Source organism: Ipomoea triloba, chromosome 15, assembly GCF_003576645.1.
Source record: "Ipomoea triloba cultivar NCNSP0323 chromosome 15, ASM357664v1".
In the NCBI taxonomy this organism is placed as follows: domain Eukaryota; kingdom Viridiplantae; phylum Streptophyta; class Magnoliopsida; order Solanales; family Convolvulaceae; genus Ipomoea; species Ipomoea triloba.
The window spans coordinates 13,122,051-13,141,195 of record NC_044930.1 but is presented as its reverse complement, the minus strand read 5'-3'; the positions used below and the strand labels follow the sequence as shown (position 1 = coordinate 13,141,195).

General features: G+C 33.3%; 1 protein-coding gene across 1 annotated transcript; it reads right to left on the bottom strand.

Annotated features, from left to right (window-relative positions):
- Positions 1-2,027: 2,027 nt before the first annotated feature.
- Positions 2,028-9,034, bottom strand: LOC116006160 (GDSL esterase/lipase At1g09390). Its single transcript, XM_031246441.1, has 5 exons — positions 8,718-9,034; positions 5,934-6,119; positions 4,489-4,649; positions 3,527-3,800; positions 2,028-2,328 (listed from the first exon to the last, which is right to left on the bottom strand). Exons 1-5 carry the CDS (start codon positions 8,986-8,988, stop codon positions 2,099-2,101), a joined length of 1,122 nt encoding a protein of 373 aa, XP_031102301.1. The 5' UTR covers positions 8,989-9,034; the 3' UTR covers positions 2,028-2,098.
- Positions 9,035-19,145: the final 10,111 nt, after the last annotated feature.

Below are 19,145 nucleotides of genomic sequence, written 5' to 3'. Positions count from 1 at the left end.
GAGCTTGAGGAGAAAACCCGGGCAGTAACCTGTAGCAAGCAAGAGTAGAATGACCAAAGGTGCCACAAATTTGACACGTGGGTTGCCAGTTGGACAATCGACCCCTGCCTCTGTTACCGCCTTGCTGCCGACCCCCACGCGAGGAACTGCCGCCATGCGCCGAGCCACCGCGTCCGCGAGGATTTCCAGAACCAGACCGCCCCGCGGCACCACGCGACCTGCCACCGCGGCCACGCTGCCAGCCCCCCTGCGCCATCATCGCCGTCGGCGGATACTCACCACCACCGAACTGATCACCGGCGATAAATTCTTGAGCCCCCAGGAAGTCGGCAAGCTCCTGCAACGTTACCGGAGCACCACGAACTGCAAGAGAGCCGGTCAGAATACGAAACTCCGGTCGAAGCCCGCGAAACACGTAGAGATTTTGTTCTACGAGTGACACCGGCCGACCGGCGAGTGCAAGGCCTCCAATGATCATCTGAGCCCGACCAATATAATCTGCCGTAGATGCGTCACCCTGCCAGAGTTGCTGAAGCTGACCGAGAAGATGGAGGGTCCGAGCATGCGACGCCGACGCAAGAGACTGCTCGATAGCCTCCCAGACAGCCCGCGACGTCGACTTCCCGACTGCCAAGGGCATGACTTCATCGGACAAGGAGGAGACAAGCATGGAGAGGACACCTTGATCACGCCGCACCCAGGTTTGATACTCCGGATTCGGTCGAGATGTTACAGCCGCACCGGTGCCGTTGACAATCACCGAACTTGGACAGGGGAATAACCCATCAACAAACCCCATTAATTCATTGCCGCAAAGAAACGGAACAACTTGGGTACGCCAAAATAAATAATTATGATGTGTGAGCTTCACGCTAATGTAGTGATGAACGGAAGAAAGAGATGTTACGGCGGGGGGAACCGTAGAACCAGTAGCAACATCGGAGATAGTCCGTTCATAGGAGTTAACAGATCCGTCATGCTCAGCCATTAGAATAATGGGAGAAAAAACCCTAGCTAATTGATACCAGATGAGAACTGTTGTATTGATATTCACAACTCTAAACCATAATCTGTACAAGGTATAAGTATATATACAGAGTTGAAGGTAAAGATAGACTAGGACAAGGAGTCATAACCTAACACAATCTCTAGAGTCCTAATAAGGTACAGATATCCCATTGAAGAAAAAAAATGTATTTGCATACTTAATGCAGAAGAAAAATTTTCCAACAGCCTAGACAAATACAATTGCAAAAAAAAAAAAAAAAAATTACATCTCAAAAAAAAAAATTATATATGCAATTAAAAGCCAGGTAGAGATTAAACAGGCTCTGATACCAAATGTAAGGACATAATTCACGTAATTACTTTAATAGCCAGTAATAAATATAAAACCGACTAACCTCCAGCCATAGCTACAGTTGTTGATGGTTGAGTCCTTTGTCCAGTGAACCGGAGTTTCTTGGGGTTACTGTGGAATCACCGTGAATAAAGAAAATACTTTTTTTTTCTCATTTCTCACAGTACTCTGGATGGTGTATCAGTTGTTCACCGAGCAGTGAAAGGACGTATGAACCTTTATACCCACATCCCATCAATGTAGGTAACTAATTACCCAATGTTGACCAAATACTAAATCTTAGTGAACAAAAAGAGTTTGCACCACATAAAAAAATTAATATTATAATAATAATAATAATAATAATAATAATAATAATAATAATAATAATGAATAATGGAAAATGTTACATCATAACGTTACGTATTAATTGGCGAATTCAATGTCTTAATTGCGTGACTTAATTGCATTTTTTTAAGTACATTTTTTAAAGTAGTTTGAAGGTTGATTTAACCTCTTATCCCTATGATAGAAGATGGAGAACATAGATGAATATTATATTGTATGAAGTGTAATATTTTATAAACACTATGATAATGTACAGCATGAAAATATTTTGTAGTATGTAATGTGTAATGAATATTTTAGTTTGATTTAACATATATTTGGTTTTGTGGAATTAATAATATTTTGCAATTTATAATAAAATATGACATTTATTTTGTGATGAGAATCCAACAAGCAGTTTACATGGGAGCATCAGTGACAAAAGAAGTCGAAGCTAATCCTGGGAGTAGAGTATTGTGTCGAAAGTATGTTTGAGGATATAATGTTGTTAGCTGCTTCGGTATAATGAACTCCATCCCAACTTATGAACCTTGATCCTTCATCACAAGCTCCAGACCCTGGGTGCCCACAAGCTGCCTTTATGTTGTAATTGTATGGAGGCCCTCCATTGCCACAGCATGCCATTAATGGACTCGAAAAACCTGCCCCCATAATCACAACACCACCATTAATATAATGGGCTTCAATAACTAGTTGAGAATATATAATATATAGAGTTAAAACTCAATTTAGAAACTAATTATAGTGATTTTTCTCGATTTGATTCTAAATGACTTTTGTACTTAATTAGGTCCTAGACTTCGATTGTTTTACCTAATTGAGTCATCCTACTTTTAATGGACTTCAATAACCCGTTGAGAAGAGAATATATAATATATAGAGTTAAAACTCAATTTAGTCACTAACTATAGTGATTTTTCTCGATTTGATTCTAAATGACTTTTGTACTTAATTAGGTCCTAGACTGAGGCTCGAACCTACCCCCTCAAACATGGGGTGCAACCGGATGCCACTAGACCACAAAGTCATTGGTTATTAATACTCAATTTAATCCTTGACTATAGTGGTAATTTAGTCATCAAAAGTAATTTTTCTTGATTTAGTTTTTGATGGCAAATTTTATGTGAATCATGGTTCACACATTTGTATGGACCATGAATAAAAAAAAAACATTTTTAAATTTTAATACATTAGTTGTATATTGAAGGTACATCATTTGAAAATACATTATTTGAATACAGAAAATACATTATTTTATATATTATCAAACAATGTATATTCAGTACACAAATAATATACAATTAGAGTAATTCTACATGTACTCCTATTTTCTACTCCCTATGATTTGGCATGCTTTGATTGCTCAATTTAATAGAGGGTCATGATGTTTATCCATTTTTTTTCTTCATCCAAATCAAATTTAAACACAAGTGGAGTAAAAGTTAGGAGTAAGTTTTTGGGAGTACATAAAGTACATATTTTTCATACATTAAGATTAAGTACATTAAAAATGTACTTTTTATTCATGGCCCACACAGTTATGTGGACCATGATTTATGGAATAATGATTGGTCCTTAATTCTAACAACCAACAGAGGCAGATGACACAATTAAGTAAAATTAACCATCGAGATTCAGGACCCAATTAAGCATAAAAAGTCATTTGTAATTAAATCAAGAAAAATCACTATAGTCAGAGAATTAAATTTGGTATTAACTCATATAATATACATAAGTTCAAACTTTTAGTTGATTCTTGAATTCAATTTGGTATGTTACTTTGTAGTTTGTAGATGAACTTAACTGAAGAGGACAAGAAGAAAGGAGGAATGAGGTTACCATATTTGTTAGAGTTGGCTATGAGATCATACTTGATGGCATATATATCAACATAGACGATGGTAGCATCCTTCATCTCAGATCTTAACTTCTCACATAATTGGTTCAGTCCCTCGTTGAATAGTCGTGCTGCAGAGTTATAACTCGAAATGCAGCCGTGCTGATCAACATTATTGCCCGTGCCTCTCTCAATTAGGGAAAGTTTTTGAGGAAGACATCCCAATGGACCAGTGTTGTGCACCCAAAATTTCCTGCCACCTTCAGAGTATATGGTCTGCATTGCACATCAATTTAAGCTAGAAATGAGATCATCACTTTTATTACAGCTACGTCAAAAGCTATAGCTAGTAGCAATAGTGTCGCACATTTTCGAACTCGTGACCTGACTCTGATATCACTTGTTAGAATCAAGCGCTGACCATTACGGCAACAGCTATACCTAATATTGAAGGCGTCAGGGCCGGTTTTTTGATTTGTGGGGCTCTGTGCTAGTAACTAAGTGAGGCCATATCAAAGTATAAATAAACTGCGAATTGAAGAAAAATTACAAAGAGAAAAATGCCAAAAAACTTAATTTTGGGCAAATATAATCACAAATACATATACTAACTATTAGGCCAGGGCGGGACTAGGAGCCCCCAAAATTTTGGGGCCCTGTGCAGTTGCACATCTTGCACACCTTAAAATCCGGCCCTGCAACTTTGTTTTCTTGTACAATGACACATTTTCGAGAGCCAAGGTCTGAATTTGGCCCTTTACTGGCCTCTGCTCAACAATGCCGCTAGTCGCATGGTGCTGGACTTGGCCCTTGCTGGCCTTCGCCCAACAATCCCGCTAGCCGCATGGTGCTGAACTTGGCACTTACCAACCTCCGCACAGCATCATTCAAGTAACGGTTTCTACTTTTAGAAGAAGAGGGCAACTGGGAACGCCCATGAAAAAGAATTTGATTGTGTGCTCACCTCAATTGCCATCTTGATCTCCTCAATAATGGAAGGGATTTTCTTTACAACTTGCATATAAGACATATTCTTGGCAAATGAATCTGCGAGGTCATTCTGTCCAATGTCTATCATATAAATAGCACTGCGGAATCCTTCATTGCCAATCAGATGCCCATTTCCTGAATGCAAAATCAAGTTTACATTTCCAAGCAAAAGCAATGGTGACAATGGCTAAAAATGATAGTAGCTAGGAAAAATAATATTAGTTTTGGGAAAATGTTGGTAAAGAGTCAAGTCCATCAATTGGTGGTTAGGGGAATTTTTGGACCTAGGCCCGGTGAAGGTCTAAGTCTTGCTGCCTCTCGAAAATGTGATGACTGTCTATAAAAAAATAAGGTTGCACCCTTCGCTACCATCTATATAATTTTTGGAGTAGTGATAAGTGTTTGATCCTAACAAGTTGTATCAAGCCAATTAAGACTGACAAGTGTTGGGATTGTTGGGCGGAAGTTTCGTCTTCACTACCAACTATAGCTTTTAATAACCACTAAGGATTTCTTTTTTCATTTTCATAATTAATTTGATCACACAAGTCTGAATATTGAAAAGAACGAATTCTCTGGGTTTTGGCACAAAGAACAGTGTAATGCAAGGGAAAATAAAACAAGGTAGAGGGCAAATTATTGCATGGATCATGATCCACCAAAAATAAAAAGTACATTATTTTTAGGGAAAAAGTACAAATAAGCCATTGAACTATTTGAGAATTAACAATTAAGCCATCGAACTCGAATAAGCTCCAAATAAGCCACTGAACTTAGAAAAACTTAGCAATTAAGCTATCGAACTCCAATAAGCTCCAAATAAACCATTGAACTCAGTTAAACTAAGCAATTAAGCCACTAAACCGAAAAAAAATATTAACAATTAATATTTTTAACAGGTCATTTGTCTATTCCGGTCACCGGCGACGATTTTTCCAGTGACCGGCGAAAACTTCCGGCGGCGACGGTCGCAGGAAAAGTCGTCGCCGGTGGTCGGAATAGGCAAATGACCTGTAAAAAATGTTAATTGTTATTTTTTTTCTATTTAGTGTCTTAATTGCTTTGTTTTTCTGAGTTCAGTGGCTTATTTGAGTTCAATGGCTTAATTGCTAATTCCCAAATAATTCGATGGCTTATTTGTACCTTTTCCCTTATTTTTATACTAAAGGTATATTATTTTTGTACTGTAGGTACATTATTTGACAGTATATATCAAATAATGTACTTTCAATACAAAAATAATGTACCCTAAAATAATGTACCTACAGTATAAAAATAATGTATTTTCAATACAAAAATAATATACTTTTTATTTTCAGTTGTGTGGACCATAGTCCATGCAATAATCATGGTAGGGTAGAGAATAATGGGCTACTACGTATCACATTCAAAATGGGAAAACTTTAATTGAGAGATTACCAGCAGCAACAAGTTCAGTGGACCGAGCCTTGAAATGAAGGAACTGTAAGATTTGAATATTCAATGCAAATGGTAAATATCTAGGCAATGTAGTGGACCCCGCAACGGCAAAATTTGCTCCATTAACAAAAGTAGACCCCATAGAGTCAAGGTATGGGCGTAGAAAACTTGTGTTCACACTTTGGCCTGCATAAATTATGTCGCATGTTTATTTGCAGTTTTACCATGCCAAGATCCCAAAAAGAAAAGCAGGAGATGAAATCCAACAGGCATGGACAAGTTATCACATTAACACTTGCAGATATTACCCAAAAAAAAAAAAAAATAGCTAGTACTTAAGAAGAGATATCTCTTGCAATAATATCAAGATTTAGCAGTTTCTTCCTAGAGTTGAGAAACAAAGATTGAGGATAAAGGGTAACCCCAACGAAAATGGCAAGAGATCCATATTTATAACTAAAAGGTCACCAGTTTGAATTCTTGTCTTTTTGGTCTGAGCCGATCAATTATGGAAACCTAGACTGGTTTACTTCTTTGTGATCATTTGCCAACTAAGGTCACAAGGCGGGGTTTAACCTCACCCGAAAGAGCTATAGGGTTTCCCTAGTCATCCAAAAAAAAGAAAGAAAAAAGGAAAAAAGAATAAAAATAAAAGGATTCAGGAGCCACATGGCCCCAATATTTTATGGCAGATTGTTCATTACTGATTCACAGACAGGTACTCCATATCTTTATGTTAAATTATATTGTAGACCATGATCATGGCTGATACTGCAGTTGTGTTGAACAGATAGTATAGTTGTGTTGAAAAGATAATGCAGTTGTGTTGAAAGGAAACTGCACTTGCGCGGAACAGAGACCGTTCATCCGTTCAACACAACTGCAGTATCCTTTCAACACATCTGCAGTATCCGTTCAATACAACTGCAGTATCAGTTCAACATAACTGTAGTTCCAGACGAATGACACGGCCTCTGTTCCGCGCAACTGCATTTGCCTTTCAACACAACAGCAGTATCCGTTCTACACAACTGCAGTATCAGTTCAACACAAATGCAGTATCAACCATGATCCATGGTCCATAATATATTGTAGACCATGGTCCACGAAATAACGCATGTTTATGTTAGGATCATGCGTTTATAACTATGTTAAAAAGTTATAGCTCACTATGGAGACATGACTTTATTTTATATATATATATATATATATATATATATATTCCGTCACCATATTTTCCAGAGACAAAATTATGGACTTGACCCAACATTTAAGGACCACAACTTGTAGTACGAGTAGATGATCCAACTAATGACTGACTATACATGCAAGCTGAAGTCACATCCATATGTGAATGTGATCCAAGAAATGGTCCTCTGGAAACTGGAAACATTATTATCTGTAAGGCAATTTGACGTGCGACCTATTGATATGGAGCCACTCACTCACTCACTCACTTTATTCAATTATAAACAAGACACACTACCAAACCAAATTTTCTTCCATGCACTGTTTCCAACACCCAACACCACATTAATTTTACATTTAAGGCCATCGAGACAAGGTATATCTTTTTTCTTTTTAAAAAATAAAAGGTATAAAATTTAAAATTAGAAACTTGACCCAAGTTTACTATAATGGAAAGTTGTGAATTGAGATAGAAACTAACGTGACGGGCCTAAAATTGTAGTCAACGGCTAATTAGTGTCGACGCCTATCCTTAAAAGGTAATTTATATCATGGATCAAAGTCCACATAGCATTATGTACTCTGGATCGAAACGACGAGTCGACGAGGTATAAAATTCATACTCTTAAAATACAGAATTTCATAATACAAAACACAAAATACTCACAACACAAGACACATACACATGTACAAAGGTCCACAGTACACTGTGAGTCCTGATCCATGGTATAAAGATTGTATCCTTTGTTTGATAATAAATAAGAATTAAAATAAAAATTATTAATTAATAAGAAAATTACACTTTTCGTCCCTAAGTTATAAGATAATTGTAGAATTTGTCTCTAACTGTTGGTCATGCTCACTTTTCGTTCCTAAGTTATCTTTGGCTTTACATTTTTCATCCTTTCGTGCTCACTTTTTTGTTCCTGAGTTATACAAAAATTGCAAATTCCGTTCCTAATGTCTTATTAGTAAAGGGACGAAAAGTGAAACGTCAATGATAACTTAAGAACGAAAAGTGAGTACGACCAACACTTAGTGACAAATTCTACAATTACCTTATAATTTAGAGACGAAAAGTACAATTTTCTTTTAATTAATTAGTTAGAATAAAATAAAATTATGTGTGTATATATATATTACAATTTTATATTTAATGCATAGACTGATTTTTTTTTAAAAAAAATTCTTCCTTATTTTTTCATTCATTGTTCAAAAATGGAGAAATAAAAAGATGATTTTATAATTACTAAAACGATTTGAATTGAATAACAAAATAGACAAACAACATGAGATAATGAGTATCAAAATCTATAATGGGAAACAAAAGTCCCTAAACAAACACACCCTTAGTTTGCAATCCATAAACAGTGCTTGTTATTAACCAAGCAAAAAAGGTTTGAACTTCAATAATGCCACTTTTTCCGTTGACTACCATCCTAATTTTCATTGACCATGTTTTCCTTCCGCTTGTCAAACACAAAAAATTCGAAAAATAATTTGCGAAAATTATTTTTCGGATTTCCAAACCCACCTTTAGTAAATTACTTGGTAAAAGAAAAGTGAGGACCAAACACATTGAACAGGGCGACTTACAGAGAAAGTCGATAACGAGGCGGCCGTCGGAGAGGCGGCCAGTTGATTTCCCGAAGAAAGTCCGTCCATTGGGAAGAACGACGGGGATACCGAGTCCGGCGACGAGTCCTCCGGTGTCGGAGTTGGAATCCCCAAAATTGAAAATGACCGGCGGGTTCTTACACGCCGACAGAACCGGTCCCGGCAGCAATAAAATGGTAAGAGAACAAAGACAAGCCGCCGCCAACAAGGGACGGCCGAGAAACCACAGCGAGGAAGACGAGGAGCTCATTGTCCCCTCCTTTCTAGTCTTCAGTTTTGGGTGTAAATTGAATGAAATTCTGTAAACTGTGGGCCTTTATACAAATACCCTTAAAATAATGGCTGAGATCTAACAAAATTAGTGGGCTCCGTTTTCATAATTTTAAAATATGAACTTTTTAAAACTAAAATCGTCCACATCGGTCAATCCGTCCAATTGTCGGTGAGATTTATCTCGGGACAAATTATTTTGTAGACCCTGGTAGACCATACTAAAATGTATATTTTTAATATACAAAAAATACATTATTTGTGTAAAAAATATTAAATAAATAATGTATTTTAAGTACCTAAATAATGTACTTTTTTAGATACAATTTATATTTTTAATATATTAAAAATAAATTATTTATATAATGAATGTATATTATTTGATAATATGCTACACAATTACACAATAATGATTGTCCATAAAATAATAATTGTTATCTCAAAACAATCATTATTATGTGGACCATGATCTACACAGTTGTGTGAATCATAAATAAAAAGTACATTATTTGTGTATATATATTTGATTATTAAAAGTACATTAATTTCTCTACTATCAAATAATGTACATATAATGTACATTCATTATACAAATAATGTATTTTTAATATATTAAAAATATATCTTATATTCAGAAAAAGTACATTATTTGAATACTAAAAATACATTATCTTATATAATAATGTATATTCAGTATACACAAATATATTTTTAGTGGTCACACTTGTGTAAGACCGTCAGACCGTCTCACGGATCCTTATTTGTGGGATGGGTCAGGTTGCGTTAAATCAACATGTAAATGCTATACTTATATGCTCAAATGTAATACTAATAAGGAATAAAATTTTTGTCATTTATAAGGGAAAATGTAATACTTTTGAAGAAAAATATATAGTAATAATTTTGCATTTTGATGTAAAAGTATTATATTGTCCATCAAAAGTATTACATTTTCCATAATAAGTAATGTTCTCCCTAGGAAAAATATAATACTTTTGAGGGAAATTTAATACTTTGAAATCGAAATGTAAAAGTAGTACATTTTAGCTTAAAAGTATTACATTTATCATTATAAGTAATAAAAATTGTATTCTTGATTAATATTACATTTTAACATATAAATATGACATTTGTGCGTATAAGTATTACATTTTTACAATGAGCCGATCCGACCCGTCTCATGATGAGACGCGACGGTCTCACACAAGTTTTTTACTATTTTTAATATATTAAAATTTTTCTTTTTTTATGGTCCACTTAATGATTTGCCATCTCGGATTATAATTCAACATTTTTATGTTTTCAACTACGCAAGTACATATAATGACACGAACGGACTTGAATTTTATAATGCCAAGGAAAGTTGATTATTACAAATTAATGTTTTATAAATAAAATAGCAGTTTTGTTTTTGTATTTATTATAATTGACATTTTCACCTTACCATTCAGACTTGTAATTTTATTTTTTTTTAACGAATGAAATTTGTTGTTATTTATGTTTTTAATTATTTTTTTAACTTTTTTTTTCTTTGACATTTCTGTAACAATTCATCATTTAATCAATTTGTAGTATATTTGTAATGTAGTCAGTTAATTTATGATAGTTCATATATATAAATAATTTTTTATGAAAAAAATAGGAGTATAATATTTATTTGTTCTAATAGATAATGATTTATGTTATAAGTTACTTTAATCTGAGTAACAATTCAAATTAATTATTGATTGCATTAGTGATAATGGGTCTTAGGAGGGATTTCTTTTAGATTAAAAGTAATTGCTTCTACATGTATTATTTAGTTTGTGTTGTAATTTGTAAATATATTTATTTCTTGCTATTATCTTAGTTTTTCTCTGAAATGATTAGATACAATTTTTTCATTGTTACGTATGTATATTAGTATATATATATTTGCGGTTATCTAATAAAACAGGGTTGGAATTTGAGCTCAACTTGTTTTTCTCTCTCTTCTTGTATTGTTCTTCTTTTCCCAAAAGATTAAATCCCCAACTCCAAAACCCCCACATTCTGGTCCGACAAAGTATCTGAGAGAATGTAAATCACAGTAACTTTTTGTACTGTTTTGAGCATATATTCTGTAGAAATCGTGAGTCTTGAATAATGCAAGAAAAACCTAACTGATTCCTACTCAATTTTAATCAAATTGATTATCCAAGTTAAGCTCTGAGTCAAACACAGAGGCAGGCAGGAAAAAAATAAAAATAAATGCAAGAAATATAAATGAACCATGAACACGCGATATGTTTACGCAATTCGGAGAAGACTTCTCTTTACGTCTGCGATGCCACTCAAAAGTGAAACTCAACTTCACTAGATGATCACAAATGTTACAATCATATGAATTGATTTTCCATACAGCTATGGCCTAATCAATCACATCAACCCAATCTTCATCGATCATCTTCTGAGTTGATGAACTTATCTTCACTTTTCTAACCCAATTTGAGCCTTCACTTCTCAAAAGAATAAAAGTGATCTTTACAACACAACACTTGATCTCCAAAATAAACAAAATAACTAAAGAAGTTGAGCTTTGCTGATTAATTCCTACAGATGAATATCGTGAACAATTTAGCAGTAGATTGGTATGAGTACAAAGTACTGATAGGATATGATAATCACATGTACATCTTGTTATCTGCTTAGGATAATCTCATTTTCTTTTATAGTGATAATAGGACTCTTGATTATCTGATAGTTTGTTGTAGGAAGAGTTCTTGAAACAAGGAAAAACATTCATCGTAAATCAACTTCCTGATGCGTTCAAAGTCTATTTAAACTTCACGCCAATGATGCAACATTCACGCCTAATGTAGTCTAAATGATTAGGATTGAATAATTGAATGTCTCAGTCTAGTCAGATTCCAAGGGAGAAAATATATACAAGCTACAGATCGAGTTTGAATAGCAATAGAACTAGTCTATAATAGGAGGAGTCCTAACACTCCCCCTCAAGCTCAGGAAGGCGCAGCAACTTGAAGCTTGTCACGCAAAAACAAAAAAACGAGGCGCAACCAAAGGTTTGGTGAAGATGTCTGCCATTTGATCCTTAGTTGAAATGAAATTAACCTGTAAGTCACCTGCAACCACTTTATCATGAACAAAATGATAATCAATCTGAATGTGCTTTGTACAAGCATGGAATACAGGATTGGAACACATGTAAGTCACCTGCACACACGACCCGATCCGACCCGTCTCATGATGAGACGCGACGGTCTCACACAAGTTTTTTACTATTTTTAGTATATTAAAATTTTTCTTTTTTATGGTCCACTTAATGATTTGCCATCTCTGATTATAATTCAACATTTTTATGTTTTCAACTACGCAAGTACATATAAGAGCATCCTTATCAATGAAGTTATTTCGCGGTTTTTTGAGAATTTTTTGTAAGTGTGTTTAGGAAAGAGAAAATGAGGGGAGAGGGAAAAAAATAAAATAAATCTGATTTCAAAAAAAAATTAAGAAAAAACGCAAGGAGTAAGACGCGTCCGTGTGCATTGCACGCGCCCGTTGGGCGCATTTGTTGTGCCCAACGCGTGAATGGCGAGACTGCTCTTTGAAATTTGTGATCCCATTTACTCTCCTATAACTTTGTTTTTGTAGGCCAACTTTTTTGTTTCCTCACATTGTTTCTCTCTCCTCTAAAAAACCCCATAATATCCATTGATATAGATGCTCTAATGACACGAATGGAGTTATTAAATTTTATAATGCCAAGGAAAGTTGATTATTACAAATTAATGATTTATAAATAAAATAGAAGTTTTGTTTTTGTATTTATTACAATTGACATTTTCACCTTACCATTCAGACTTGTAGTTTTTTTTAACGAATGAAATTCGTTTTTATTTATGTTTTTAATTATTTTTTTAACTTTTTATTTCTTTGACATTTCTATAACAAGTCATCATTTAATCAATTTGTAGTATATTTGTAATGTAGTCAGTTAATTTATGATAGTTCATATATATAAATAATTTTTTATACAAAAAAAATAGGAGTATAATTATCTTTACTTCTACTATGGCTCTGTTTGGCAAAGCTTATTTAGGAGCTTATAGCTTATTTTAAGCTACTAATAAGTTATAAGCTCTGTTTGGTAATGTTCTCAAAATAAGCTAGTAGCTTAAAATAAGAGCTTATTTTGAAACGCTACTTGGGGTAGCTTTTCAAAATAAGCTAGTAACTTTTTAACTTTTTTCCATCTTTATCCTTATTATTTTAAATAAATGACATCCTTTACCCCTTTCAATTAAAACCCTTTTGACATTTTCTTTTCATTATGTTTGGTTGTAATTTCAGTTTAATATTTATGTTTGAACATTAATTTTTGTATGAACTAATCTTATGAATTATAAATATTTTTTTTTACTCTATATATTTTCAAATATATGTTCTTACTTTATATTTTATTGAAATATATTAATTTCATTAGTATTCAAAAAAAAATATTAATTTCATTATTTTATATTTTAATATATAAACAAACCTATTTAAAATTATTTAAATTGTATGAAGATGTCCTTTTTAGTCTTTTTACATTTATCAGCTTATCAAAAGCTAATTTTACCAAACGCTTTTAAGCATAACAGTTAGCTTAACAGCTCTTCAGATTTCAGCTTCGAGATTATAGTTTTTCAGTTTTCAGCTACTTTTCAGCTTTCAACTACCTTTTCAGCTAGGTTTGCCAAACATAGCCTATAATAAAGCAAAAGAATTACGTGTTGGCATTTAGGAGGTTAAGAGATAAGAGTTACATGAATGGTTAGAAAACAAAAGAATCATTAAGACAAAGGGGAAGCAATGGTGAACTAAGGTAAACAATAAAAAGGAACGGGGATTGGAAGTCTTAGCTAGCTATTGCGATTGATCCTACTACGGGGATTATAGACAACGTGATTCGGACTCAAACTAGGGAGCTCTTGGCACCATCACCGAGTGGCATCACACTCGGACTCCCAAGTCCTCATTCGGTTGTGCCATTTCATCAAACACTTAGTCTACCACTCCTCCCGGGCCTCATCCTTCCGGATCGAGGGCGGGGATGTGGTTGATTAGGACTCGTATAGGTCCGATATCTCGCAACCTACATTTCCTCTAACTTTGCTACCTACTAAGGCCTTAAGTAGGCACAAATAAATTCAAGTTCAATCATCAACCACACAAGTCATAGAACCCTAGTTCATCATGTTTACAATCAAATGGAAGCATTTCAACAAATCAATCACATTAACTAGGTTGGGGCCCCCAATCCTCTAATCTAATCTATGCAATCATCATTCAAATCAAAAGAAGAAAACCTAAATCAATCTAGAGGAATGTAAGTTGCAAATAGAAATTGAAATGGAAATGAGATTAAAGATAGAATTCACCTAAGCAATATGCAATACAAGCTTCAATCCAACTTGATCTTCAATCATTCAAGAACTTGGATCTCTAAGTGTTTTTCTATCTAAAATGCTCTCTAAGAATTCTAAATCTAAAAATGTAAAACTCTAAAAATGATCCATCCTCTTTGATTTCCGCCAACGCCTCTTTAAATAGTGCTGATTCTGGGTCGCGTACGAGGGTGAGTACGCTCGTACGTGACCTCGTACGCGACGGTTTTCTAGTCATTTACTCCTCATCCACGCGTGGATGTGCACGTGGACACATACTGGTATATGTCCATGTTGGTTCCACGCGTGGATTGCACTTCCTAGCCATCCCGGGACTTCTTTTTTGCTCCGATTGCTCGTTATGCCCGTATACCTTGCCGAGTGGCTCCCGAGACCTATAAAATGTTCTAAAAACATACAAGAGGTAGCTTTGCACGTGATCAACTTATTAGAGCACAAAATACCATAGATTAGTCATAAAAGGACACTAAATCGCTATTAAACCACCCCGATATAGACCTATATACTTAGTCATCTTGGGAGCTTATCATTTTTCAATATAAAGATATATGTTATATACATGTATATGCATATTGTTTTTCAATATAAAGATATATGCTTTGTGTTGAAACATATTGTGTATATACATGTATCATAATGGTATAAATAGTGTATACATACATCAAAGATTTTGCTTCTCAAATCAAGATGAATGTCTAACGAGGGGATTCCACTGCCGTCGCTGGCGGATTGACATCGATACATGTTAAAAAAATTAGTACTCCTTATAAAATATCATTTTAACTGGCTATTTTGTAATACAATTATTAGTGGGATCCACTCTTAATTTGGATCGAGTTAAAGTGGATTTGAATTTTTTTAAGTGAGAGAAAGAGAGAGAGAGAGATATATATATATATATATATATATATATATATATATATATATATATATATATATATATATATATATATATATATATATGTTATATGCTCAAAACGTATAATGTGTGAATAAGAAATTGAATATTAAAGTAGACCAATTTGATCGAGTTGAAAAATGAAGGTAAAAAAAAGACTTAGAAGAAGTCATTGTCCCACATTGAAATAGGTAGCAAAACACTGCCTGGCCGCTATTGACATTGTTCTGGTAGCTTAGGAGTGTACAGAACTAGGCGACCTCGTCGTCTGGTGGCGTCGTGCCTATGGCGGTTGGTGTGTGACGCCTCTAGTAGCGTCATGACCTTGCTGTCTCCAGCAATAATTCTTTATCTTTATTAGGAAACTAGTTTTTTTCACGCGCATTGTGGCAATAGGATAATGCCCAATGTTTATTTTTAAATAAGTACTTTAAAGTATACCAATACAAGATTATATATGAGATGTTCATGCATATGTAATTCAGTAATTGAATGTTGAATTTGTTTATTTAAATGAATAATTCAAAGTATATGAATGCAAGATAAATATATGAGAAGTTGATTATAATTGCCACTAAAATAAATGTTTGCAATTTTGTAAAAACGATAGTCTAAATACTTAGTGTAAAAATGATAGAATAAATAAATACTACTTTTGGTAATAAAAATTTATACATTTTAAATCATATTAATAAAGAAATACGATTTGTAGAAAATAAAGACAATATAACCAATGAAATTTTATCTCTTTTTAAATTTTGTGATAATGAATAATTTTTATTTTAGAAGATAAAGACATATAACTAACGAAATTGTATATCTTTTTAAATTTTTTGATAATGAATAATTTTTATTGTAGAAATTAAAGACAATATAACTAATGAAATTAATCTATTTTTAAATTTTTTGATAATGACTATTTTTTTTTTGAATAAAGGCACTATAGACATCGAATTCTTAATTAAAGAAATGTATATGTATTATTTTTTTTGTTGTAATTGCTAATTTATTTAATTTAATAAGAGTAACAGGGTGTGGGGTACTCACTTTTCAATAATATACTCTAACATATTTATAGTATATGTTTAACAATTATGCAACTCTGAGACTTTTTTATAAAAATTAATTAGTAAGTTAAAAGTTAACGGAATATTTCGTTACATACTGAAGTTTGTATTAACGGATGTGGAGTTATTTAAGAGAAGAAAACAATATAATAGAGGGTAAAGAAGGAAAATAAAAAAAATTACTAAAATCAAAATAATATGGACCATTCGTTTAAGTAAATAATTACCACTAATATTTTTTTTTCACTTTAGAACCCTAACTTTATTGGCTCTTATTAAAATTATATTATATATGTTATATATATATATATATATATATATATATATATATATATATATATATCTAAAAACATAATAAGTCTCAATCAAGGTTATATCCTTGATTTATGTTCCTCTTTTTGTATGCTAATAAATGTATACATTTTACTTTAAATGTTGTACACTTCAATGTTATTAGACAAAATTGTCCCTACTACATTCTTGTTATACAAAACTACCATACACCGTTATAACACCGTTAGTTTTTAACTCCATCATTATTATCATATACTTGTATCTATCATATCATTTTACTATTCCTTAATTATCATTTTATTAAAATCATTATATAATTAATTTAATGATTGATTATATTTTAATTAAATTTCTATAAATGGTAAATCATATATGTGTGGGTATAAAATACATATACTATTTGTATATATATAATTCAAATTAAAATTTTTAATTATTTATATATATTAATGTTTTAATATTGGGCATGAACTTTCGCGCGTACAAATACTAGTATGTATGTATGTATGTATATATATATATATATATATATATATATATATATATATATATATATAGGGTTGCAGTCTCGTGCGTACTCTCGCTCAGGAGAGAACTGCGGACAAATCACAGCCGTCCATGTGTCCAGATCAACGAACCAATGCAATTTTAATAAAATAACGCGGTGGCATTTTCGTAAATAACTGGAACTTTGGTGCACCTAGTTTCACTTACAAGTGCACATATTTTCGCACCTATTTTCACTTACAAGTGCAAGTAATTTACCTTGTTAATATTCATGCACCTGGTGCAACCTAGGTGCACCTAATTATAACATTAGGTGCACCTAGTTATAACATTAGGTGCACCTAGTTATAACATTAGATGCACTTAGTATTGATGCTCAGTGTATAATTCACTTGCACATGTAATACATTTTATTTGCATCTGCAAAACATTTTACTTGCACTTGTGCAAGTAATTTACTTTGTTAACATTCATGCACCTGGGTGCAACCTATGTGCACCTAGTTATAACATTAGGTGCACCTAGTTATAACATTAGGTGCACTTAGTCTTGATGCTCATTGTACAATTTACTTGCACTTGTAATACATTTTACTTGCACGTGTGCACCTATTTTCACTTACAGGTGCAAGTAATTTACCTTGTTAACATTTATGCACCTGGGTGCACCTAGTTATAACATTACGTGCACCTAGTTATAGCGTTATGTGCAACTACATTCCGAACACGTGGCGCGCTGTAATTCGTCCGCAGTTCTCTCCTGGGCGGCCAGTACACACCTGAACGTGATCCTCTATATATNCACCTATTTTTGCAAATATTTTCACTTACAAATGCAAGTAATTTACCTTGTTAATATTCATGCACCTGGTGCAACCTAGGTGCACCTAATTATAACATTAGGTGCACCTAGTTATAACATTAGGTGCACCTAGTTATAACATTAGATGCACTTAGTATTGATGCTCAGTGTATAATTCACTTGCACATGTAATACATTTTATTTGCATCTGCAAAACATTTTACTTGCACTTGTGCAAGTAATTTACTTTGTTAACATTCATGCACCTGGGTGCAACCTATGTGCACCTAGTTATAACATTAGGTGCACCTAGTTATAACATTAGGTGCACTTAGTCTTGATGCTCATTGTACAATTTACTTGCACTTGTAATACATTTTACTTGCACGTGTGCACCTATTTTCACTTACAGGTGCAAGTAATTTACCTTGTTAACATTTATGCACCTGGGTGCACCTAGTTATAACATTACGTGCACCTAGTTATAGCGTTATGTGCAACTACATTCCGAACACGTGGCGCGCTGTAATTCGTCCGCAGTTCTCTCCTGGGCGGCCAGTACACACCTGAACGTGATCCTCTATATATATATATATATATATATATATATATATATATACTAGTATGTTGTACGCGCGATGCGCGAAACTAATGCCCAATATTAAAACATTAATAAATACAAATAATTAAAATTTATAATTTGAATTATATATACACAAATAATATATGTATTTTATACACACATATATGATTTACCATTAATAGAATTTTAATTAAAATATAATCAACCATTAAATAAATTATATAATGATTTTAATAAAATGATAATTAAATAATAGGAAAAAGATATGATAGATATAGGTGTATGGTAATAATGATGGAGTTAAAATTAACGGTGTTATAACGGTGTAAGGGTAGTTTTGTATAACAAGAATGTAGTAGGGACATTTTTGTCTAATAACATTGAAGTGTACAACATTTAAAGCAAAATGTATACATTTATTAGCATACCTAAAGAGGGACATAAATCAAGGATATAACCTTGATTGAGACTTATTATGTTTTTAGATATATGTAGATCAGTAGTGGCTACGATGCTGATAAGGTAATGGATAATGGGGAGATAGGCAAAAAGTTTCAT

Excerpts from the sequence above, each read along its gene's own strand:
- LOC116006160 (XM_031246441.1), bottom strand. The coding sequence starts at position 8,988 with ATGAGCTCCTCGTCTTCCTCGCTGTGGTTTCTCGGCCGTCCCTTGTTG. Across the intron at positions 4,650-5,933 it reads CACTGAACTTGTTGCTGCTG|GAAATGGGCATCTGATTGGC; the intron begins GTAATCTCTCAA and ends TTTTGCATTCAG. Across the intron at positions 3,801-4,488 it reads AGATCAAGATGGCAATTGAG|ACCATATACTCTGAAGGTGG; the intron begins GTGAGCACACAA and ends TGTGCAATGCAG.